The sequence below is a fragment of the Corythoichthys intestinalis genome, chromosome 13 (assembly GCF_030265065.1).
Source record: "Corythoichthys intestinalis isolate RoL2023-P3 chromosome 13, ASM3026506v1, whole genome shotgun sequence".
NCBI classification, from domain to species: Eukaryota; Metazoa; Chordata; class Actinopteri; order Syngnathiformes; family Syngnathidae; genus Corythoichthys; species Corythoichthys intestinalis.
The window spans coordinates 18,269,110-18,294,506 of record NC_080407.1 but is presented as its reverse complement, the minus strand read 5'-3'; the positions used below and the strand labels follow the sequence as shown (position 1 = coordinate 18,294,506).

Below are 25,397 nucleotides of genomic sequence, written 5' to 3'. Positions count from 1 at the left end.
GTACGCCAATAAAATACGAATTAATACTGTTTTTTTAATTGTTCTGTTGCCCTTGCAAACTCATTCAATTTAAAAATATAACTCAAAGTCTATGTATTAAAAATAAACAATTTCAGAACGAAATGAATCAAACGCAGAGGAATTATTATAGCTTTTATGAGTCAAAAAAGTCAATATTTAACGTCTTTTAGCAGCGCTGATATGTTTGTGAGTTCAGTAAAATAACATTTGGCTATGAAAAGTTTGCAAACAGAGGTAAACATTAGTGTTATGTCTTGCAGTGAATAAATTAAGAAGCTTTGTAGTCAATGAGGGGGCGAGAGGGATTTTTCAGAGTTATATTCTCCAACGTCTTCACTCCTGCCTGAGTCTATGAGTGTCTTTCTTCCTCTCCCCGCGTTGTCCTCAGCTTCGTCTTCCTCTTCGTCGTCGTCCTCCTCCTCATCCACGCGTCGCTCCTTCCGGGACGAGCGCTCGGCTTTGGGGCCCTTGCATATCTTGAGGTGACGCGTGAGGTGGTACTTGGTGAGGAAGGCCTTGTGACACTTTTCGCACACAAAGTCCCGGCGGCCCTCGTGAGAGTTCATGTGCTTCTTCAGGTGGTTGGTCTTCAAAAAGTGCTTGTTGCACTTGGGGCACTGAATTCGCCGCTCACTGAAACGTACATGAAAAGTTAGAGGTAGTCACTCACTCCTTTAATGTCCAGCTCGGATCTTTTATATCCTTTCAAAAGCATAAGCATTCATTAATGCTCATGGCAGTGTCCTGTCAAAATTATGATGGTCTTATAACAGTCTTATGGTGCCACTGTCAAATAAAGTGTTACCAAATACCATAACTAGAAATTAATCAAACAACTAGAACAGTAACTGAAGAAATAATTAGGACAGAACATGTATTTTTATTGTTCTTTTCATCTGTAGCGCTGCAACGAATGCTAGGAGGCATGTTGGACAACAACAGTGTTGACAGCATGTGGCAGCAGAAGTTGACTGTCTCCCCCAAGGGAGCAGTGATGGCCAAATGAAGCTTCTTGAAGCAAAGAAGCTTTGCAGACAATTGGTTCATTAATTGCTAGTTATGCTACTAAGTTTGTTGTCATGCGAGTTTGAATGACCTTTGAATTATTCACCTGCCAATATTTGTCATTTTTCATAAAAGTATGTTGCAATCGATCAGCGTGAACTATTCCTTCCTGCCTCCTGAGTGCCACAAACTAGCAGGTGGCTAACACAATCCAGGTTGGAAACAGCTAACAGTTTTTTTTATATGTAGGCTATTTAGGTGAGAAAAAGTTCAGGAGGCGCGCACCACAAACAAACTATCAAGTAAACAATGCATTGTATAGCATTTAAGCTAACTTTTGCTCTGCAAGTTAGCCAATTGTTACATCAGGGAACCCGCGGGTTATTAAAAGTACTAAAAAAGCATTGAATTTAGTTTTCCATTATTAAAGGTATTAAAAGTATTAAATTAGCTGTTGTAAGTCTGGAATTTTTGTCACCGTGGTCTTAATTTTCATTTCCTTTATTTATTTAATATGATTCAATATGATCTAAATAATGGGTGCGAGAAAAGTATTAATTTTCAGTTGAAATGGCATTAAAAAAGGTCTTAAAAGTCTTGAATTTAGATTTATCAATCCTTGGGGGGCCCTGTACATTGTTGCAATTGGCTAACTTGCATAGCAAAAGTCTGCTAGCTTAAATGCTATATAATGGCTTATTTGCATAGCAAAAGTCTGCTAGCCTAAATGCTACATAATGGTAATGTTTACAACAATTGGATAAATTAGAAGGTGGCTAACACAATCCAGGTCGGAAACAGCATTTTTTTTATATGTAGGCTATTAAAATATACTTGATGTTAGAAAAAGTTCAGTAGGCGCACACCACATACAATCTGGTGCGCACCACATTGGTTTGAGTGTGCACCAGAATCTTGTAAACATTAGCATTATATAGCATTTGAGGTAGCGGACTTTTGCTTTGCAAGTTAGCCAATTGTTGAAAAAAACATTTTTTATATACATGCTATCAAAATGTACTTGACATGTTAGAAAAAATTCAGGAGGCGCGCACCACATACAATATGGTGCGCACCACATTGTTTCTAGTGCGCTCCAGAAATTATCTAGTAAACATTAGCATTATATAGCATTTTGGCTAGCGGACGTTTGCTATGCAAGTTAGCAAATTGTTATTCATATTAGCATTATATAGCACTAAGGTAGCTAACTTCTACTAAGCAATTTATCCAAATTTATGTAAACATGAGCATTATATAGCATTTAAGCTAGCGGAACCAAGTGTTGCAACTGGCTAAATTGCATAGCAAAAGTCCGCTAGCTTGAATGCTATACAATGTTAATATTTACCAGATAATTTCTGGTGCACACGAAAAAACAATGTGGTGCGCACCCAGAAACTATCAAGCAAACATTAGCATTATATAGCATTTAAGCTAGCGTACGTTTCCCATGCAAATTAGCCAATTGCAACAACTTTCTAAGTTGCATAGCAAAAGTCAGCTAGCTTAAATGCTATATTATGCTAATGTTCACAACAATTGGCTAACTTGCATAGCAAAAGTCCGCTAGCTTAAATGCTATATCATGCTAATGTTTACAACAAATGGCTAACTTGCGCAGCCAAAGTCCTCTGGACTAAATGCTATATAATGCTAACGTTTACAACAATTGGCCAACTTAATTGGCTAAACTAGCAGGTGGCTAACACAATCCAGGTTGGAAAAAGCAAACATTTTTTTTATATCTAGGCTTTTAAAATGTACTTGTATGTGAGAAAAAGTTCAGGAGGCGTGCACCGCAAACAATCTGGTGCTCACCACATTGTTTCTAGTACGCACCAGAAGCTATATATTAAACATTAGCATTATATACCATTTAAGCAAGCTGACTTTTGCTATGCAAGTTAGCCAATCGTTATAAACATTCGCAATATGTAGCATTTAAGCTAGCAGAACCAATTGTTGCAATTGGCTAACTTGGCTAACTTCTACTTGCTTAAATGCTCCATCATGTTAATCTTTACCAGATAGTTTCTGGTGCACATTCAAACCAATGTGGTGCACACCAGATTGTATGTGGTGTGCGCCTACTGAACTTTTTCTAACATCAAGTACATTTTAATAGACTACTTATTAAAAAAAAAATGCTGCTTCCAACCTGGATTGTGTTAGCCACCTGCTAATTTAGCCAATTGTTGTAAACATTAGCATTATATAGCATTTAGGCTAGCGGACTTTTGCTCTGCAAGTTAGCCAATTGCAACAATGTAACAATTGGCTAAATTGCATAGCAAAAATCCGCTAGTCTAAATGCCACACAATGCAAATGTTTACTGTAAACATTAACATTATTGCACATTGATTTGTTTCTGGTGCGCACCACATTGATTCTCGTGCGCAACAGGAACAATCTGGTGCGCACCAGACTGAACATTCGCATTATATAGCATTTAAGGTTGTGGACTTTTGCTATGCAAGTTAACCAATTGTTGTAAACATTTGCATTATATAGCATTTAGACTAGCGAACTTTTGCTATGCAAGTTAGCCAATTGCAACAATTGGTTCTGCTAGCTTAAATGCTATATAATGCTAATGTTTACAACTATTGGCTAACTTGCATTGCAAACATGAGCGAGCTTAAATGCTATATAACGTTAATGTTCAATCTGGTGTGTACCAGATTGTTCCTGTTCCGCACGAGAATCAATGTGGTGGCACCAGAAACAAATCAATGTGCAATAATGCTAATGTTTACCAGATAGTTTGGCTAACTTGCATTGCAAAAGTCTGTTAACTTAAATGCTATATAATCCTAATGTTTACAACAATTGGCAAACTTGCTTAGCAAAAGTCCGCTTGTCTAAATGCTATATAATGCTAACGTTTACAACAAATGGCAAACTTGCATAGCAAAAGTCTGCTTGCTTAAATGCTATATAATGCTAATGTTCACAAAAATTGGCTATCTTGCATAGCAAAAGTCCGCTAGCTTAAATGCTATATGATGCTAATGTTTACAAAAATTGGCTAACTTGCAAAGCAAAAGTCTGCTAGCCTAAATGCTATATAATGCTCATATTTACAGCAATTGGCCAACTTAATTGGCTAAACTAGCAGGTGGCTAACAAAATCCAGGTTGGAAACAGGCCTAGGCAACCGCCTAGCACGCCTATGCCCTGTATTCGTGGTACGTACTGCGTGTGCGAGAACATGTGCTGGTTGAGGTCGTGCTTTCGGATGAAGGTCCGCTCGCACAGATCGCACTTGAGTTTCTCGGCGCCGGTATGTATTAGCATGTGCGAGGCCACGTGGGATTTCTGCGTGAAGGACTTCTCGCAAACGGTGCACCGGTAGTTCTTCTGACCTGAAAAAGCAGCCGCTAAAATGAGTTCCACGTTTCTTCTCGAGTTCAAAGTCAAGTTGTCGTTACCTGTGTGAATTTTCAAGTGCATCCTGAGATTGCTCGGATCGCTAAAAGCCTTACTGCAGTATTCGCACTTGTGCGGTTTCATCCCGACGTGCCCCATGAAATGCACGTTGAGTTTGGTGGACGTGATAAACGCCCGCGAGCACATGCTGCACTTGAACTTCTTCTCCCGCGGGTTGCCTTTCGAGTTGCTTCTGGACGTACCGGAGCTGGAATTCCGATTGGGGTTGAGGTTTTCGCCGTTGGGTTGCGGCCACGGGGAGGACGACGAGCTGGAGGTCCCGTTGGGGAGCTTCTCATCGGTTTGCGCTTCTTGCTGCTGCTCTCGCAGGAGCGCTTGGTCACGCTGTGGCGGGCTGTGCTCGTGGTTGCTCATGTGCGACTTGAGGTCCGAAAAAGAGGAGCAGTCTTTACCACATTGGCATAGTTGAGCTTCAGGTAACGGAGGAACACCTGGATACATAAATATACATCCTCATTCAGGACTACTGACTAGATATACTGTATCATACCCATGAGTCTGCAGTAGTCCCGGCTGTAGTCAAAGCGCAGCTCCTCATCTGGGTGGATCTCCATAGTGGTGCAGAAGAAAAGCTTCCCATTGGCAGAGTACGCCACCAAATTCTGCTCTTCGTGGCTCCTACAAGTCAAAAACGACATAAAAAGTTGTATATGTCTAGTGTTCACAAAGTAGTACGATCAAAACACATATTTATACCTTGCCTTGCGTACAAACATCATCCAGTTGCATTCGTTCTCATCAGTCGTGACGATGTAAAACTCCAGCACGTTGTTGTGGTACATCTGTCGTGACATAAATGCGTCATCTTTTATACCATTTTGAATGCTCATGTATAGCAGGAAAGGGAATAACCTTCCAAATTTGGGGCGTGTCCTTCTCCGGCCAATCAGAAAGATCCACGTTGCTGCAGTGCTGGCCGACCATTGGCCCGAAGCAAGTCCGCGCTGGGATGATGTCACGGGCAAAAACACCTAATGTGAATAGCCGGAGGGGTTTGGAATATGAAATGGAAGATTTCATTTCGTCACGAGGTTAAAGGTCACAGAGGTCATTTCCTCGGTCGGTTCTCTTACCCAGCGGCTCGTCCGCCACGGATATGCGAAGGCAAAGCGGCCGCGGGATGGAAAGGCGAGCCCGGCTTTGGATGGGCGCGTCCGGGACGAACGTGACCGGGCCGTGCTCGGGGCAGTCCGAGGTATACGAGCGCTCGCACAGAGTGCACCCTGTGCGGTCATGATTGAATTATTAGTATTACCGTATTTTTCGGCCTATCATTAACAGTCGTTTTCATAGTTTGGCCAGGGGTGCTACTGATACGTGAGGTTATGAACAATGAAGATGAAGATTTCATTGGATTTAGTGATTTGGAGTGACACTGATGGCTTGGTAAACTTGTTATAAGAATTCTGGTGCGCACCACATTTTTTCTCGTGCCTATCTGGTGCAAACTGTTTCTCGTGTGCACCAGAAACTACCTGGTAAACATTAGCATTATTGCACATAGACTTTTTTCTGGTGCGCACCACATTGATTCACATTGGCACCAGAAACAATCTGGTGCGCACCACATTGATTCTCATGTGAACCAAAAACTGGTAAACATTAACATTATACAGTATTTAAGCTAGCGGACTTTTGCTATGCAAGTTAGTTAATTGCAACAATGCAACAATTGGTTCCGCTAGCTTAACTGCTATATAATGCTAATGTTTACAACAATTGGCCAACTTGCATAGCAAAAGTCCGCTACCTTAAATGCTATATAATGCTAATGTTTACCAGGTAGTTTCTGGTGCGCGTTAGAAACAATCTGGTGTGCGCTGGATAGCTCCTGGTGCGCATTAGAAACTACCTGGCACGCCCCAGATTGTTTCTAACACGCCCAGGAAACTATCCGTCGCGCACGAGATTGTATCTAACGCGCACCAGGAACTATCTGGCACGCACAAGATTGTTTCTAACGCGCACCAGAACCTTTTCGGCGCGCACCAGAAACTATCCGGCGCGCACCAGATTGTTTTTAACACGCACCAGAAACTATCCGGCGCGCACCAGATTGTTTCTAACACGCACCAGAAACTATCCGGCGCGCCCCAGATTGTTTCTAACACGCACCAGAAACTATCCATCGCCCACCAGATTGTTTCAAACGCACACCAGAAAGTATCCGTCGCGCACCAGATTGTTTCTAACGCACACCAGAACCTTTTCGGCACGCACCAGATTGTTTCTAACGCGCACCAGAACCTTTTCAGCACGCACCAAATAGTTTCTAGCGCGCACCGGATTGTTTCTAACGCGCACCAGAAACTATCCGTCGCGCACCAGATTGTTTCTAACGCACACAAGAACCTTTTCGGCACGCACCAGATTGTTTTTAACGCGCACCAGGACCTTTTCGGCACGCACCAGATTGTTTCTAGCGCGCACCGGATTGTTTCTAACGCGCACCAGAATCTATCCAGCACGCACCAGAAACTATCCGGCGCGCACCAGATTGTTTTTAACGCGCATCATAAACTATCTGGCGTGCACCAGAGTGTTTCTAATGCGCACCAGAAACTATCCGGCGTACACCAGATTGTTTCTAACGCGCACCAGAAACTATCCGGCGCGCACCAGATTGTTTTTAACGCGCACCAGAACCTTTTCGGCACGCACCAGATTGTTTCTAACGTGCACCAGAAACTATCCGGCGCGCACCAAATTGTTTTTAACGCGCACCATAAACTATCCGGCGTGCACCAGATTGTTTCTAATACGCACCAGAAACTATCCGGCGTGCACCAGATTGTTTCTAACGCGCACCAGAAACTATCCGGCACGCATCAGAAACTATCCGGCGGGCGCCAAATAGTTTCTGGCGCGCGTTTGAAACCATCTGGCGCGCACCAGAAACTATCTGGCGCGCACCAGAAACTATCTGGCGCGCACCAGATACTATCTGGCACGCACCAGACTGTTTCTAACGCGCACCAGAAACTATCCGGCGCGCACCAGATACTATCTGGCACGCACCAGACTGTTTCTAACGCGCACCAGAAACTATCCGGCGCGCACCAGATTGTTTCCAACGCGCACCAGAAACTATCCAACGCGCACCAGATTGTTTCCAACGCGCACCAGAAACTATCCGGCGCGCGCCAGATAGTTTCTGGTGCGCGTTTGAAACCATCTTGCGCGCACTAGACTGTTTCTAACGAGCACCAGAAACTATCCAGCGCGCACTAGACTGTTTCCAACGCGCACCACAGACGATCCGGCGCGCACCACAGACGATCCGGCGCGCACCACAGACTATCTGGCGCGCACCACAGACTATCTGGCACGCACCACATTGTTTCTAACGCGCACCAGAAACTACCCGGCGCGCACCAGAAACTACCTGGCACGCACCAGACTGTTTCTAATGCGCACCAGAAACTATCCAGCTTGCACCAGAAACTATCTGGTGCGCGTTTGAAACCATCCGGCGCACACCAGAAACTACCCGGCGCGCACCAGAAACTACCCGGCGCACACCAGAAACTACCCGGCGCGCACCAGAAACTACCTGGCACGCACCAGATTGTTTCTAATGCGCACCAGAAACTATCCAGCTTGCACCACAAACTATCTGGTGCGCGTTTGAAACCATCCGGCGCGCACCAGAAACTACCCGGCGCGCACCAGAAACTACCCGGCGCGCACCAGAAACTATCCGGTGCGCACCAGAAACTATCCGGTGCGCACCAGAAACTATCCGGCATCCACCAGAAACTATCCGGCGTGCACTAAATTGTTTCTAATGCGCACCACAAACTATCCGGCGCGCGCCAGAAACTATCCGGCGTGCGCAAGATGGTTTCAAACGCGCACCAGAAACTATCGGGCGTGCACCATATTGTTTCTAACGCGCACCAGAAACTATCCGGCGTGCACCATATTGTTTCTAACGCGCACCAAAAACTAGCTGGCGCGTACCAGATTGTTTTTAATGTGCACCTATCTGTCTGGCACCAGAATCTATCCGATAAACATTAGCATTTTATAGCATTTAAGATAGCACACTTTTGCTATGCAACTAAGCTATCTGCAACAATTGGCTAACTGGCATAGCAAAAGGCCGCAAGCTTTCATGCTATATAATGCTAATAGTTTCTGGTGCGCACCAGATTGCTTAATTTTATTCATGTCAATGTCCCTTTAGGGGCTCAGTAGAATAACTTCTAATAGCTACTGTATGTTGTATGTATGTTGGCTATTTATTCTTTATACGTCATGTAATGTTAGCCTGTTGTTCTCTATTCTATTTTTATTTTAAATTACCTTTCAAGATGACATGTCTGTTCTTGGTGTTGCATTTTATCAAAAACATTTCCCTCAAAAATGCAACGTGTGTGGTTATTTCCTCTTCATTGCACATTTTTGGGCTGGTGCAACTTATACTCACGAAAAAAATACGGTATTATTAGTTTTTGAAATCAAATTTACTTACAAATAGTGTAAGCGTTAACCATGCTCTCCTTGTCGGGGCTTGAATTATCCAGTTGCAAGCTGGAGTTGACCAACACCAGGTTGTTTTCCGGGCCTAGCGATACCTCAGCGGTAATTGGGGAGACGTTGACCGAGTCCAACCCCATCCCGGAGTGAGCATGGAGGGACACGGGCCCCAGCTGAGCCTGGCTCATGGAGCCTGTTAGCACCACGCTAACCACAGCGGAATTCAGCTCCCCGTTCTGGTGGAGCTGGTCCCCGAGTTCAAGCACGGGGGGTCCGTGCAGAGGCATGACCCCCCCCGAGGTGTCCACCCCGCCGCCGTCGGACACCGGGACCACCCCGACTCCGTCCATGGAGGCCAGCTCCTCTCCCATCCTGTCCGGGGACATGGGGCTACTGTCGCGGGACTCCATGGTTAAGCCAGCAGACTCCAAATCATGGCTAGCGGTCGCATGGAGGTCTCCCTGCCCGCTGACTTGTCTCGAGTCCATTGGCACCAAGCTCTGCTCAAGCGGACCGCCCGCACCGCTGTACGGATCCAGACCCGAAGGGTTATTACTGGGCACCGTGAGGGTCCCGTCCATGTTGAGGCTGCTGGGATGGATATACTGAGGTGGCGGACGGTCTGCCAAATAGGATAAAATACCTAAAACGGAAAAAAAATAAAAATAAGCTTCCATTAAGGACAACAAATAACAACTCAGCTTACCTGGTAATATATGTCGGAAGTAGCTGCTCTCCAGGTGGGGGTACGGAGGGGGTGGCAGGGAATAATTCCTATCCGGTAGACCGCACATGACTCCTCTATCCCCCAATGGGCCCATTGGCAGCATAAGTGACAGCGCGGAGGGAAGGGAGCCCAAAGAAGGACCCAGGCTAGGGATGGCCACTGGCATGCCTACAAGAAAAGACCAGTCATTCAAATAAAATCCCACATTCAGACATGACAAACTTCTATTATCCTACCTGGGGTGGGAATGGTGTTATGTGGGGGTGATGTAGCCAGACCCAAATGGCTCGCACTCACTGAAGGCACACTCAGCTGATCCATGCCCACTGGACTCAGGTTCATGTCATTCATCCTTGAAAAGTATCACTTATAAGTCAATAAATAAACACCAATTCATGAACGACAAGACTTACCTGATATCAACAGCTTGTTTCAATCAATAAACCAAACAAGGGTGCGCTAACATAATCGAACCTAGAAGGAAAAACGACAAATTGTCATGACTATTTTACTTACGCCATGAGTTGTCATTTCAATATTCTATTCACAGAAAGTACAGTTATTATAATTTATGATAAATCTCAATCTAAACATCTCATACTAAGCGTAGTAAACTACAACAAGCTAGTTGTTTACAACACTAGCATTAGCATAGCTTTCGATTTATTCCCCCGAAATTCGTCACTGGTCAGTGTCAATTGTTACGGTTCAAAAAACGAGTAGATAAATGTTATTAATTCCGGACAAATAACTAAAATAAATAAACAAAACAAGCAGAATTAGATGACAACGTAAATATAAAACGTACCAGCAGTAAACAATAGCTTCCGCCTGAAGGGTGCCATCGCAGCGGACTCTTCAGCCGCGCATGCGTGGTGAAGTTTTGTCTTATGCTCTCTGTTAACCAACGAGAACAGACGTCGTCACTCGCCGGCCATTTTAAGGGCAGGACATTCGCGCCGAATAACATTATCGTCAATGGAGTGTACACTTTTAAATAGGTGTAGAGTGCTCAATTTTCAACCTATTTTCAAAAGAATTGCTATTTTATAAACTTCAGAGACTTATTTCTTAAAATTAATTGTAACATATATAAATATAGACATTCATAAAAAATTCTCCTTAGTGGTGTTGCGTGCAGACAGTAACCTGCGGTCTGCAGAGGGCGTCCTTGCAACGCTAGGGGCGGCAATTCTAATAATAAACAATCGCTAAACCCTAACGCCATTTTTTTACGAGATAGGCTCCTCCCCCAAGGGAAAAAAATCAATTGACGTTAAACCTGCATCAGGGGAGCCTGAAGATATGTGTTCAGGTGCCTGATTAAAAATAATGAAAAGGACCGTCGCCATTTTGTCTCACCGCAGATTTTGAAGTCATAACTTGACAGATATACAACAGGTAGCGCCAACTACTGGCAATAGAAAGTTACTCATTTCATTTATACATGTCCAGTTCTTTTCAGGTTGGTCACTATGGTCAGTGTGGTCACAAGTCCTTTTGTAACACTACATTTTAAGAACCATGTCCATATGACTCTCTCTGTCTGTCTTTGGCAGCGTATAGAGCCAGGAAATTTGGCACACTTGGTCGAATAGGCTCAATTAGAAGATTCATTTTGGTTTTGAATAAGGGCGTGGCTGCACAGCTCAGTAGTTCCTTTTTTTGTAGGACCCTCTTCAATAGAGGTTTTTTCACCTAGGTGTGTGAGTGTATTTCTCATCTCAGGGGATACAAAAACATCTCCATCAGCCGTGCCCACAACACAAAAGACGTTCAACACAAAATTTTAAGACCAATGTCCGTATGTCTCTGTCTGTTGCTGTGGCGACCTTTGTCTCTAGATTTCTTCATGGATTTCGGCAGTTTATAGAGATTCGAAATTTGGCACACTTGGTCGAATTGGCCCAATTAGAAGATTCATTTTGGTTTTGAATAAGGGTGTAGCTGCAGAGCTTTTTTGTAGGACCCTTTTCAATAGGGATTTTTTCACCAAGGTGTGTGAGAGTATTTCTCATCTCAGGAGATACAAAAACATCTCTGTCAGCCATTCCCACAACGCAAAAGACGTTCCACACAAAATTTTCAGACCCATGTACGCATGTCTCTGTTTCTTGCCATGACGACCTGTTTCTAGATTTTTTTCAGGGACTTAGGCAGCTTATAGAGCCACAAAATTTGGCACACGTGGTCAATTTGGCCCCATTACAAGATTCATTTTGGTTTTAAATAAGGGTGTAGCTGCAAAGGTCAGTAGGGTCTCCTTTTTTTGGTAAAACCCTCTTCAATAGGGTTTTTTTCACCTGGGTGTGTGAGTGTATTTCTCATCTCAGGGGATACAAAAACATCAATGTCAGCCATGCCCAAAACACAAAAGAGGTTCAACACAACATTTTAAGACCCATGCCCACATGTCTCTATTGCCACGATGACCCGTTGTCCGGAGATTTCTTCAGCGACTTTGGAAGCTCATAGAGCCCTGAAATTTGGCAGACTTGATCAAATTGGCCCAATTTGAAGATTTGTTTTGGTTTTGAATAAGGGTGTGGCTACACAGCTCAGTACCACCACTTTTTTGAAGGACCCTCTTCAATAGGGGCTCTTTCACCTAGGTGTGTGATTGTATTTCTCATCTCAGGAGATACCATTTGTTTGTATACATTTTTTCCCCACATTTTTAAAAAGATGACATACTTTAATGCCATGTACATCAGTCTTATTTTTTTTTTTGACAATTCATTCCCAGAATGTGCTTGTATGGGGTGGGGGCGTTATCTCAGTTGCCGATCTTCTTCCCAGATCACACCCACTGCTCAGTGCGTCTTCAAAAAGCTCCAAAATACTGTAACAAGTTGTCACACATACTCAAATCCTCTGCGAGAAGACACCATTGCGTTATAAATGAAACTTGGGATGAGCTGAAAGGGTAAATTAGTTTTTTTTTTATCTCTTGCAGATTTTAATGTAATGTAAAGCACATTGGATGACTTTGTATTGAATTGTGCTGCACATGTAAAAATATTTGAAATTGTTTATGACACTTATTTCCAGGAAGTTACTAATGGAGCATATTTCATACATACCTCTGCACTGCTTCACCCTGCCATCCTTGCACCTTGAACCAGTTTTCATCGAGCGAGCCCAATGCAAGTTGCAGCGAGGAGGACTGCAGTACTACCCGTGTGCATACTCACTGGAACCCGCGTTCATCCGCAAGAGGAACGAGAGGGAGCGGCACCGGGTGAGGTGCGTCAACGAGGGTTACGCGCGCCTCCGGGAGCGCCTGCCGATGGAGTTTGACGACAAGAGGCTTAGTAAAGTGGAAACACTGCGGGCCGCCATCCAGTATATCAAACATCTGCAGAGCCTTTTGGATTTAAACATTAGCGGGTCAGTGGAAGCCTCACAATAAACTGCCTAAATGCCAGTAAAGACTTACATATGGATATTTCACATGTATAATTTGCTTTATTTCTAATGATTTTGGTTGTGTTTGTCATATTGGAAATAAATCAGCGATATTCAGTTCCTCACATGACGTTAAAACTGACATATACTCCTGATTTTTTTTTTTTAAATTATGGGAACCATTTTATATTCCGGACCTAAAAATGAGTTAAAAACAGCTGTCATTGCAAAAGCGCAATTTTGCTAGCAGCATAAACTAGGTGACTAAACGTCCTCTTTTTGCCCGGACATGTCCACTTTTTACATCCTGTCCGGGGCGTCCGGTGGGGTTTGAAAATGGGGCTCATGAAAATGTCCGTTTTTTTGACTGACACTTTGCATAGAGAGCCTGCCCAGTTAAGACTTTTAATATGTTTAATACGTATATACAGAAATGCTCATGTACTCAAAACAGTACCAAAACTTTCGGACTATAAGCCGCTACTTTTTTCCTTCATTTTGAATCCTGCGGCTTATAGTCCAGTGCGTCTTATTTGTTGATTTATTTGGGTTAATAGGTAACACTTTATTTGACGGCGGCGTCATAAGACTGTCATAAGACCATCATAATTATGACATGACACTATCATGGGCATTAGTGAATGTTTATCACAGATGTCATCCGTAAAATTATGTCACTAACTACATTTATGTCCAGCAAGGATCTTTTCCATCCGTTCAAAAGTGAATTTGCCGGATGACATCTTTTGATTAGCAATTAATGAAACAACTGGAACAGTAACTGAAGAAGTAATTAGCAGAGAAGATGAACACATGTTTTTCTGCCATTTAAAATGAATGGAACATTTGGACGTGCATAGCCGTCAATGCCATAGATGTGCACGACCTGAAAAAATCCCACATAACAAAAATAAATGCCACATACCCCAAAAAAGGCCACATACCAAAATTTGCCAAATAGATTATAAATTCCACTTACCAATATCAATTTTGCTCCATACCAAAAAAAAAAAAAAAAAAAAAGCCACATGTCAAAATTCATTTTGCCACATGGCAAAAAAAATGTCAGGTGGCAAAATCGATTTTGCCACATGGCAAAAAAAAAAAAAAAAAAAAAAAAAAAAAAAAAAAACGCCACATGGCAAAATGCATTTCGCCAAAAAAAAAGCCGCTTAGCAATTATGCCCCATGGCAAAAAATAAATGCCACATGGCAAAAATCAATTTTGCCACATTGCAATAAAATGCCACATGCCAAAATACATTTTGCCACATACAAAAAAATGCCATATGGCAAAATTGATTTTGCCACATGGCAAAAACATGCCACATGGAAAAATTTTGCCACATGGCAAAAAAAGGCCACATGCCAAAATACATTTTGCCACATACAAAAAATGCCATATGGCAAAATTGATTTTGCCACATGGCAAAAAAATGCCACATGGAAAAATTTTGCCACATGGCAAAAAAAGGCCACATGGCAAAATCGATCTTGCCACATGGCAAAAAAATGCCACACACCAAAATCCTTTTTGCATCATGGCAAAAAAAAAAATGCCACAGGGCAATTTTACCTCATGGCAAAAAATAAATGCCACATGGCAAAAAAAAAAAATGCCGCATGAGGAAAAAATGCCACATGCCAAAATACGTTTTGCCACATACAAAAAAAAATACCACATGGCAAAATCGATTCTGCCACATGGCAAAAAAAATGGCACATGGGGAAAAAATGCCACATGGCAAAAAATGCTGCATGGGAAAAATGCCACATGCCAAAATACATTTTGCCACATACAAAAAATGCCATATGGCAAAATTGATTTTGCCACATGGCAAAAAAATGCCACATGGAAAAATTTTGCCACATGGCAAAATCGATCTTGCCACATGGCAAAAAAATGCCACATACCAAAATCCTTTTTGCATCATGGCAAAAAAAATGGCACAGGGCAATTTTACCTCATGGCAAAAAATAAATGCCACATGGCAAAAAAAAAAAAAAAAATGCCGCAAGAGGAAAAAATGCCACATGCCAAAATACGTTTTGCCACATACAAAAAAAAAACCACATGGCAAAATCGATTCTACCACATGGCAAAAAAATGGCACATGGAGAAAAAATGCCACATGGCAAAAAATGCTGCATGGGGAAAAATGCCACATGCCAAAATACATTTTGCCACAGACAAAAAAAAAAAAAAAAATTCACATGGCAAAATGGATTCTGCCACACGGCAAAAAAATGCCACATGGCAAAAAAATGCAACATGGAAAAATTCATTTTGCCACATGGCAAAAAAATATCACATGTAAAAATCAATTTTGCCACATGGCAAAAAAATGCCACATACCAAAATCCCTTTTGCCACATACCCCAAAAATAAGAGCTACATACCAAAATCCATTTTGACACATACAAAAAAAAAAAGCCATGTACCAAAATTTTGCCACATTCCAAAAAAATGCCATATTGGTGGGGGAAGGGGGGTCAAACTGACAACACATACATTTTCCATCCACAATATTGATAGCCTGCACATATTAAAAAATATATATACATAATTATTTATTTGGGTTAATAGGCAACACATGTCTCCTAGCATGCATTGCAGCGCTACAGATGTAAATAACCATCAAAATTCATGTTCTGTGCCAATTATTTATTCATTTACTGTTCCAGTTGTTCATTAATTGTTAGTTATAGTATTTGGTAACACTTTATTTGACAGTGGCATCATAAGACTGTCATAATTATGACATTACACTATCATAGGCATTACTGAATGGTTATGACAGATGTCATTAAATGTCATCCGGCAAATTACGTCATTAACATTTATGTCCAGCTCGGATATTTTACATCCATTCAAAAGTGAGTTAATTTGCCGGATTACACTAAATGACATCTGCTATAAGCATTCATTAATGCTCATGACAGTTTTATGTCATAATTATGATTGTGTAATGACAGTCTAATGGCGCCACTGTCAAACAAAGTTTTACTAAATACCATAACTAGCAATGAATGAAACAACTAGAACAGGAACTGAAGAAATAATTAGCACATGAATTTTGATTGTTATTTACATCTGCAGCGCTGCAATGCATACTTGGAGGCATGTTGGATGACAACAGGTTTTTAAATTTTTTAAAAATTCTTTTTAATTTTTAATTTTTAACCTGTCCTGTTCAGCTGTTTGACACAAAGGATGTAAGTCTAAGTGTCTGGTTGGTCTGAACAGTTTTAATGTTTCACATTGAGAGTATGACATACTCCTATTGTGATCATTCAGCATACCTCGTTTATTAGGACAAAGCTGCAAATTGGAAGGGGTTATGGGGGAACAGACGAAAAGAAACACAAACAACAACAAGACACACATTGAACGCCTACACTAACTATGAATATGTTGGTGCGATCGTCAGCTAAATGTATTTCCAATTGACACTATGTGGGGGGCCTGTTGACCAGGGAAAGAAAAGAAGGGGGGGAAGAGTCTATAAGATAAGTGATTGAGTGGTGTGAAGGGTGGAGTGTACACAAATCAGCTCTTTGACCGAGAGACCAGTAATCGTGTGAATCCCTAGTGAGTGTAAGCCCGTCGGCAACCGACCCTATATGATGACAAGTGTTGACAGTAGGTGGCAGCAGAGGTTGACTGTCTCCCCTAAGGGAGCAGTGATGGCCAAATGAAGGTGGTTCATTTGTTCTGATGACAGTCTTATGATGCCGCTGTCAAATAAAGTGTTATCGGTTAATATCTTTCGGTGTAACTATTAGGATAGCTGCGGCTTATCTGTGAACAAATGCCGTTTTCGTGTCAAATTGTGTAGTTTGAAGTGCATCTGAGAAAATGCACATTATGGATGAACGAATGCCTTTTCTGTAAGTAATTGTAAATAAGTGATAGAATATAGACATTTTGAAAAATGAACAAAAAAATTATGGCAGAAAATTTGTCTCAAAGCTGCCCTCTTGTGGGGATTTGATGGAACTGCAACACCTTAGGGGGTCATAGTGATATTGTATAATAGCCGATTACGCCGAAGAAATAAAATTTTAAAAAATCTTTGAATTCAGACGAGGGAGAAAAAAAATACATAAATGAATCATTATTCATCCAAAGAGCATCGGTGCCCTCTGGTGGATAAAATAGTTCCTAGTTTGAACAGTGAAGAGTTCCTTCGTAATTGCTATTTTGAAATAAAAAGGATCATATCTCCGGTTTTCTGTGGTCAATCGGTGCCAAATAAAACTTGGGAGAGAGGTTAAATCCACGCTTTTGAGTCATGTTGAGGGCAGCCTTCTATATCAAATACTGCATTTTTTACGATGCGTTAAAGTCACCACATGATTGAACAGGCTGGCGTGAAGCTACAAAGGAAGGCTTGCGTCTGATTGGTCTAATGGAGTCACGTGATTATTGTTGCGACCTCTCATTGGTGAAATGGAGTCTTGTCGGTTGTGTTATCAGTTGGATATCGGGCGTTCTCCGATGTTGCGTATATTGGGACAGAATGTCCCGCCATTTGTTCTGGACTGTCTGGGAGAATTGGTAGTGCAGACTTGGACTTGTAGATGTCAGCGTCAACATTGCTCAGTCAGTTGCAAAAATTTGACATGAATTAAGCGCTTGACTGCCCATACTTTGGCAATTCAAAGCACGACCACGATAGGAAGTTCTCCTCTAAAAGCCCCTATATTTTTCCACCTCCGCAGACCAGCACGGAAGTGACAGCCATTTCATATTTTCTTTCAAACCACAAAATTGCAAGGGAAAAAATATTGTAAAAACAGGATTTGGAGCATAGTGACAAGTGCTGCTACCCTGGGTTTGATGGTTCAGTGGCTATGTGAAGGTCGAGAGCATGAAGCTACTTAAGAAAGCCTCCAGCGTATAAAGGATGTTTTCACTTTGGACTGATTTTTATCAGATTCCTTGCAGGAAGTGTACAAACGTGCTCACGAGGGCATGACAGAGAGGCGAGACTTTTATATCCTTTATTTCATTTCACCCTTGCTTCACAAAATGCTACAAAATAGGCATTTAACGCATTATAAACTCAAAAACATGAGTTGTTTTCATATTCCTTATGGGATACTTTCATAAAAATGTGTTTATTAGTGTTAGCCCTGGAATAGCAGCGTCAGTGCATGTCCAAGCTTATTTAGGCGCAGAAAACTATTTAATAATACGTACAATATTTACAAACTCCTAGCATGCTAATATAATTGACAATTAAACTTTTCGTGGTAGTGACGCGGACAATTCGCCCCCCCCCCCAAAAAAGTAATTTATTTGATATTTTCGTATTAGTCATCATAGGGTGCTCGTTCGCCGCCATGGATGGCACAAAATGTTCAATTCCTTTCAAGTGAGAGAAGTACGACGGAGGATTAGGGCCAAATCAAGGAGAGAAAAAAAAAAAAAAGAAAAAGGACGACGAGATTAAAACCGTACTGGTACTACAAGACTAAACTCATTACATAGCGTAACCGCTACGCACATTACGTACATGTACCGTAGCTGAGCGCTACGACGAAGCATCAATATAAAGCAATCTATTGATTATAATTTTATGTAGATGAGCCAAAAGATAACGTGTTTCTTTATTTATGAAGCAAATTATAAAATATAGGCTCAGGAAAAGCACAATATCACCCGAATACGCTATGACGTCACTTACGGCGTACGTAACGTTATATTGACTTGGAACAACAGCGTGCATCTCGAGAGCGGTGGTGATTCTGTACTTCTGGATTGTTTCAAAAAGACGTTTTGGTGCATTGGCATCAAATTACAATCAATATAAAGAGTCATACACGTCGTGGCTCCCAGCCAAGGTAGGGTAACTTGTTATTTTAAGTACTTGATATAATATCCGTCGTAATCACACACAAAGCTTTCACTTCATTAAGTTTTCACCGTCAATTGCAGCCAATGAGAAAATACTGTGATAGGGCCAAATGTACGTTTTATTTATATTAAAAGGTAATACTCAAACGTACGTTTTGCTCGATGTATTTAAATTAAAAGTAATAATTTATGTATCGTGAATCCTCACAATTCTTCTACATGGTGTGTCTGTATATCCATTTTTCATAGTTCTTCCCGAGCGCTTACATGTTTTGCATCTTCTCATTTTTGTCTTCCGAGTTCCCGATTTTCTTGTTTATTCAATTCCACCGATCCAAGATGGCAAAGAACTTGTTGGAAATTGTGACTTTCCTGAGACGTCGGAGTGTATCAGAGGAAACAATCAATTGGATTGAACAGCAAAAGGTATTTCTTACTTTTTTTTGTACCTTTTCATCAGTCAGTTCATGTCATTTGTAAATAACAATGTTTCAATATGCATTTGTTTCGACTATTTCTCCGTCACTTGTTACTTTTCTCATCCGCCTCTCCTCCTATGCACTTTCCTCTTACCATCCCCATCTTCTCACCTGCTTCTCTACTTCACTTCTCACACAGTATCTCGCAAAAGTGAGTGCACCCCTCGTATTTCTGCAGTATTTAATTGTCCTTTCACGGGACAACACTGAAGATATGGCTTTTTCAAAAGGTGAAAACGAGTCGGTGTACATCTAATAATACAGTGTAAATGTATTCTCTCAAAATACATTCATTAATGTTTAAACCACTGGCAACAAAAGTGAGTACACCCTAAGTGAAAAATCCCCAAATCAGTACGCCCTTTTCCCTCCCCAGCGTAACGTGAATCATTAGTGTTACGTGATCTTAGGTGAAAATACTGTAGGGAGCAATAGTGTTAAATGTGGTATTACTGCTCCTCTCTGGTTCAACATTAATGGCTGTATTCAGAGACAGATCTTCAGTTTCGTGGGATACTGTACCTTCTCTTTTCCTACAAATCTCCTCATTACCCCCTGAGCATTATTGTTACCTAGGAGTGATGTATACTAGGGCTGAACGATATTGGAAAAAACTGACATTTCGACTCTATAGGGGTTTACGATGTATGTTGTGATATTGAAACGAAAAGAATTTTCACCAAAGAACTTGCATAGCTCTATTTGGGAAGACTTTGGTTGACTCACCATGACAACACTGTATTCATATGATACCGTTAAATCCAGGCTAAGGTGGTTCATCTGTGAATGATGAAGATTGCTGCAAATAAAAGGAATCCAGGAGGACATGTCTCTGCACTATTGCTGCTTTTATGATGCAAAACAAAAATATACATGGCTAAAAAAATAATAATAATGAAATAAAACAATCACACGTCCTGCGATGGGACAATTGCGCTTGCGCACATTGCAATGGCGATGTTCAAACGATATATTGTGCAGGCCTAATGTATAGCCATTTTAACTAAAATTGAGAAATGAAAATCGGGAAATTTGGAACGTTCTGGATATCAGTGGACTTAATAGTGTTATGAAATGGAGTTCTGGATGAAAGTTACGTTGTCCTTTTTTTTCTTTGTTATGATGATGTGTCTGTCTTATTTTCAGATTGACAGCGAGGTCATCCTACTGATGGAAGATGCTCAACTGGCGAATTATCTCCCATCATATGGAGACAGGATTGCTCTCTTTAACTTTTGCAATCACCAACCACAGTCATCAAAGCGAAAGCAGGGACTGTTTGAAAAGCTAAGTGAGAAGCTCAAACTTAGAAAGGAAAACCATACAGAGAGTGAGGAAGCAACCACCTCCAATAAAACAAAAAGACCTAAACCAAAAACAAGAAAGCTTGAAATAGGGTGGATTCACACTGAAGGCCAACTGACCAAACAAATCAGAGCAAAACAAGGCGGAGGGACAAGAAAGATCTCAATTCGAAGTGAAGAAGGTTATAGTGAGATACTAAAACAAGGAAAAGTCACTTTTCTTTCGATACTTTTCTAGTCGATATTTTGACGACAGATGTTGCTGTCTGATTCCATTCAGTTTTAAATACTCAAACTGTTCTTTTTAAAATCACTCCATGAAGGGAATACTGTATTCACATAAAGATAATCAGAAACACAATTGTTCAATACCAACGTTTACAGTTTTACTACGTTAAATGTACAGTAGTCTGCTACTGCACCATATTTACAGAGATGACAGTTTTACTGTTACACGTATATATCACATTACGATGTTGTGTACGATGTTACAGTGAATCTTTAAAGAAGACCAGTATTACAATGCTACATGTAAACAGTATATGTAACTGTTACAAATCATTCTTATTATTTACAATGTACCATTATTTACAATGTTATATGTGTATATATATACAGTGGGGAGAACAAGTATTTGATACACTGACAATGGGAAAACCCATTGGCAGTGTATCAAATACTTGTTCTCCCCACTGTATGTAACAGTGGCTTGGTAATGTAACTGTTTAACAGGTAATTATGCTATTTACAGATAATGTGAATCATTGCTTTAAATTTCACTGCTGCTTTCTTGGGGACCTTGGCTGAGTGAACATTTCAAAGGGTCGCTCGCATTTGTTTGTTTTTTTCCACAAGTTCCATTTACTTTATATGTTCAATAAAAGGTTGTGAATACGTCTACATTTTACTGTGGAACATCCATAAAGCATAGAGGAATGCCATTTCCAATATTTCCACACTTTATATATGTTCGACTATTTCATTCCTTAGTCGTGAATAGAGTTCTACTGCAGCATATGCATCTGATGGAGCATTCCAGACATTTTCCTCCATAAGGAGAGTGCAAAGCTCAAAAACCGTCTCATCGCAGGGATATGGCCCTTTCGGAGTGCAATCCTCCTTGCAAACAGGTATTTCCTCTGCAAGGACAGGCTACAGTTTGTCGTCTGCTGCATACAGCCGTGCCATGCTGAACATGAGGATGGGCCGTCCTCCAGGCGTCCCATGGGCAGATCTTGGTCGTATTTGGTGTGTGTTCCATGTCCTTACCACTTCATCCAATTCATCCTGCATGACAATTAATATACAATTGATAATCAATCAACAGAACCACTATAAATGTCTAAAAGGATAGTGGTTTTTTAGCTGTAGTTGTGAAAAAGTAGCCTTACGTCACATTTCGTTTTGGCAGATGTTTCAAAGTATTTTTACAAATGATATTGGATTATTTCCATCAATTCGCCTGCTATATATCTCTGTGTATGTTTATTATTCCTCCTCTTTATGTCTCACTCTCTGTCTGTCCCAATCTTAGTTGATATTACAGTACATGGGCAATAACTTCCTTTGTTTATTGAAATAGAATAGATTACAACTATAAACATGAACTATTCCTTTTTAGCCTCTGTGATGGAGGTGCAAAATGTCATTTCTCGTAGTGGAAGTAACAGTATGACTTTTATTCTCGAAGTAACAGTGACTTTTATTCTCGAAGTAACAGTATGACTTTTATTCTCGAAGTAACAGTGTGACTTTTAATCTCATAGTAACAATTGGAGTTCTATTCTCGTACTAATAGGGTGACATTTTTCTCGTACTGTTACTTCAAGAATAAAAGTCGTATTATTTCGTTGGGCTAATGCTACTTACAGGGAGCTACGACAAAGTGTTGATAGCCTGTAAATAATGATGTAGATGAGCCAAAATATGAAGGATTTCCTTTTCCTTATTTGTAGATCCGATTCAAAAACACAAGACGCTTTCAATACAAAACAGTGTAAAAGCGACGTCAGGTAAGTAGCATTAGGACAACGAAATAATATGACTTTTATTCTTGAAGTAACAGTACGGGAAAAATGTAACCCTATTAGTACGAGAATAGAACTCCAATTGTTACTATGAGATTAAAAGTCACACTGTTACTTCGAGAATAAAAGTCATACTGTTACTTCGAGAATAAAAGTCATACTGTTACTTCGAGAATAAAAGTCATACTGTTACTTCCACTACGAGAAATGACATGTTGCACCTCCATCACAGAGGTTAAAAAGGAATAGTTCATGTTTATAGTTGTAATCTATTCTATTTCAATCAACAAAGGAAGTTATTGCCCATGTACTGTAATAATATCAACAAAGATTGGGACAGACAGAGAGTGAGACATAAAGAGGAGGAATAATAAACATACACAGAGATATATAGCAGGCGAATTGATGGGAATAATCCAATATCATTTATAAAAATACTTTGAAACATCTGCCAAAACGAAATGTGACGTAAGGCTACTTTTTCACAACTACAGTTAAAAAAGTTTACAGTGGTTCTATTGATTGGTTATCAATTATTTATTAATTGTCATGCAGGATGAATAGGATGAAGTGGTAAGGAGCTGGAACACACACCAAATACGACCAAGATCTGCCCATGGGACGCCTGGAGGACGGCCCATCCTCATGTTCAGCATGGCATGGCTGTATGCAGCAGACGACAAACTGCAGCCTGTCCATGCTAAGGAAATAGCTGTTTGCAAGGAGTATTGCACCCCGAAAGGGCCATATCCCTGCGATGAGACGGTTTTTGAGCTTTGCAGTCTCCTTATGGAGGAAAATGGCTGGAATGCTCCTTCAGATGCATATGCTGCAGTAGAACTCTATTCACGATTAAGGAATGAAATAGTCAAACATACATAAAGTGTGGAAATATTGGAAATGGCATTCCTCTATGCTTTATGGATGTACCACAGTAAAATGTAGATGTATTTACAACCTTTTATTGAACAAATAAAGTAAATAGAACTTGTGGAAAAAAAACAAACAAATGCGAGCGACCCTTTGAAATGTTCACTCAGCCAAGGTCCCCAGGAAAGAAGCAGTGAAATTTTAAGCAATGATTCACATTATCTGTAAATAGCACAATTAACTGTTAAACAGTTACATTACCAAGCCAATGTTACATAGATATACATATGACATGGTATATAATGGTAAATTGTAAATAATAAGAATGATTTGTAACAGTTACATATACTGTTTACATGTAGCATTGTAATACTGGTCTTCTTTAAAGGTTAACTGTAACATCGTACACAACATCGTAATGTGATATATACTGTACGTGTAACAGTAAAACTCATCTATGTAAATATGGTGCAGTAGCAGACTACTGTACATTTAACGTAGTAAAACTGTAAACGTTGGTATTGAACAATTGTGTTTCTGATTATCTTTATGTGAATACAGTATTCCCTTCATGGAGTGATTTTAAAAAGAACAGTTTGAGTATTTAAAACTGAATGGAATCAGCAACATTCGTCGTCAAAATATCGACTAGAAAAGTATCGAAAGAAAAGTGACTTTTCCTTGTTTTAGTATCTCACTATAACCTTCTTCACTTCGAATTGAGATCTTTCTTGTCCCTCCGCCTTGTTTTGCTCTGATTTGTTAGGTCAGTTGGCCTTCAGTGTGAATCCACCCTATTTTAAGCTTTCTTGTTTTTGGTTTAGGTCTTTTTGTTTCATTGGAGGTGATTGCTTCCTCACTCTCTGTATGGTTTTCCTTTCTAAGTTTGAGCTTCTCACTTAGCTTTTCAAATAGTCCCTGCTTTCGCTTTGATGACTGTGGTTGGTGATTGCAAAAGTTAAAGAGAGCAATCCTGTCTCCATATGATGGGAGATAATTCGCCAGTTGAGCATCTTCCATCAGTAGGATGACCTCGCTGTCAATCTGAAAATAAGACAGACACATCATCATAATAAAGAAAAAAAAGGACAACGTAACTTTCATCCAGAACTCTATTTCATAACACTATTAAGTCCACTGATTTCCAGAACGTTCCAAATTTCCCGATTTTCATTTCTCAATTTTAGTTAAAATGGCTATACATTAGGCCTGCACAATATATAGTTTGAACATCGCCATTGCAATGTGCGCAAGCACAATTGTCCCATCGCAGGACGTGTGATTGTTTTATTTCATTATTATTATTTTTTTGGACATGTATATTTTTGTTTTGCATCATAAAAGCAGCAATAGTGCAGAGACATGTCCTCCTGGATTCCTTTTATTTGCAGCAATCTTCATCATTCACAGATGAACCACCTTAGCCTGGATTTAACGGTATCATATGAATACAGTGTTGTCAAGGTGAGTCAACCAAAGTCTTCCCAAATAGAGCTATGCAAGTTCTTTGGTGAAAATTCTTTTCGTTTCAATATCACAACATACATCGTAAACCCCTATAGAGTCTAAATGTCAGTTTTTTCCAATATCGTTCAGCCCTAGTATACATCACTCCTAGTTAACTATAATGCTCAGGGGGTAATGAGGAGAAAGGAGGAGGAGATTTGTAGGAAAAGAGAAGGTACAGTATCCCACGAAACTGCAGATCTGTCTCTGAATACAGCCAATAATGTTGAACGAGAGAGGAGCAGTAATAC

The 25,397-nt window shown here is 40.6% G+C and overlaps 2 protein-coding genes across 2 annotated transcripts; one reads left to right on the top strand and one right to left on the bottom strand.

Annotated features, from left to right (window-relative positions):
* Positions 1-4: 4 nt before the first annotated feature.
* Positions 5-10,595, bottom strand: prdm4 (PR domain containing 4). The gene is made up of 12 exons (XM_057854399.1): positions 10,498-10,595; positions 10,103-10,163; positions 9,926-10,041; positions 9,669-9,857; positions 8,958-9,605; positions 5,554-5,703; positions 5,333-5,451; positions 5,177-5,262; positions 4,971-5,098; positions 4,462-4,911; positions 4,227-4,395; positions 5-654 (listed from the first exon to the last, which is right to left on the bottom strand). The coding sequence occupies exons 3-12, from the start codon at positions 10,038-10,040 to the stop codon at positions 306-308; spliced, it is 2,403 nt and encodes an 800-aa protein (XP_057710382.1). The 5' UTR covers position 10,041; positions 10,103-10,163; positions 10,498-10,595; the 3' UTR covers positions 5-305.
* Positions 10,596-12,436: 1,841 nt separating this feature from the next.
* Positions 12,437-13,351, top strand: LOC130927951 (uncharacterized). The gene is made up of 2 exons (XM_057854100.1): positions 12,437-12,615; positions 12,741-13,351. Exons 1-2 carry the CDS (start codon positions 12,437-12,439, stop codon positions 13,099-13,101), a joined length of 540 nt encoding a protein of 179 aa, XP_057710083.1. The 3' UTR covers positions 13,102-13,351.
* The last annotated feature ends 12,046 nt before the right edge of the window (positions 13,352-25,397 follow it).

Bases quoted from the DNA above. Each gene is read 5' to 3' on its own strand.
- prdm4 (XM_057854399.1), bottom strand. From the start codon at position 10,040: ATGAATGACATGAACCTGAGTCCAGTGGGCATGGATCAGCTGAGTGTG. The intron at 5,263-5,332 runs GTTATTCCCTTT...ATGTCACGACAG, and splicing joins ACACGCCCCAAATTTGGAAG to ATGTACCACAACAACGTGCT. The intron at 4,396-4,461 runs GTAACGACAACT...CTGCTTTTTCAG, and splicing joins GCACTTGAAAATTCACACAG to GTCAGAAGAACTACCGGTGC.
- LOC130927951 (XM_057854100.1), top strand. From the start codon at position 12,437: ATGTGCTTGTATGGGGTGGGGGCGTTATCTCAGTTGCCGATCTTCTTC. The intron at 12,616-12,740 runs GTAAATTAGTTT...ACTTATTTCCAG, and splicing joins ACTTGGGATGAGCTGAAAGG to GAAGTTACTAATGGAGCATA.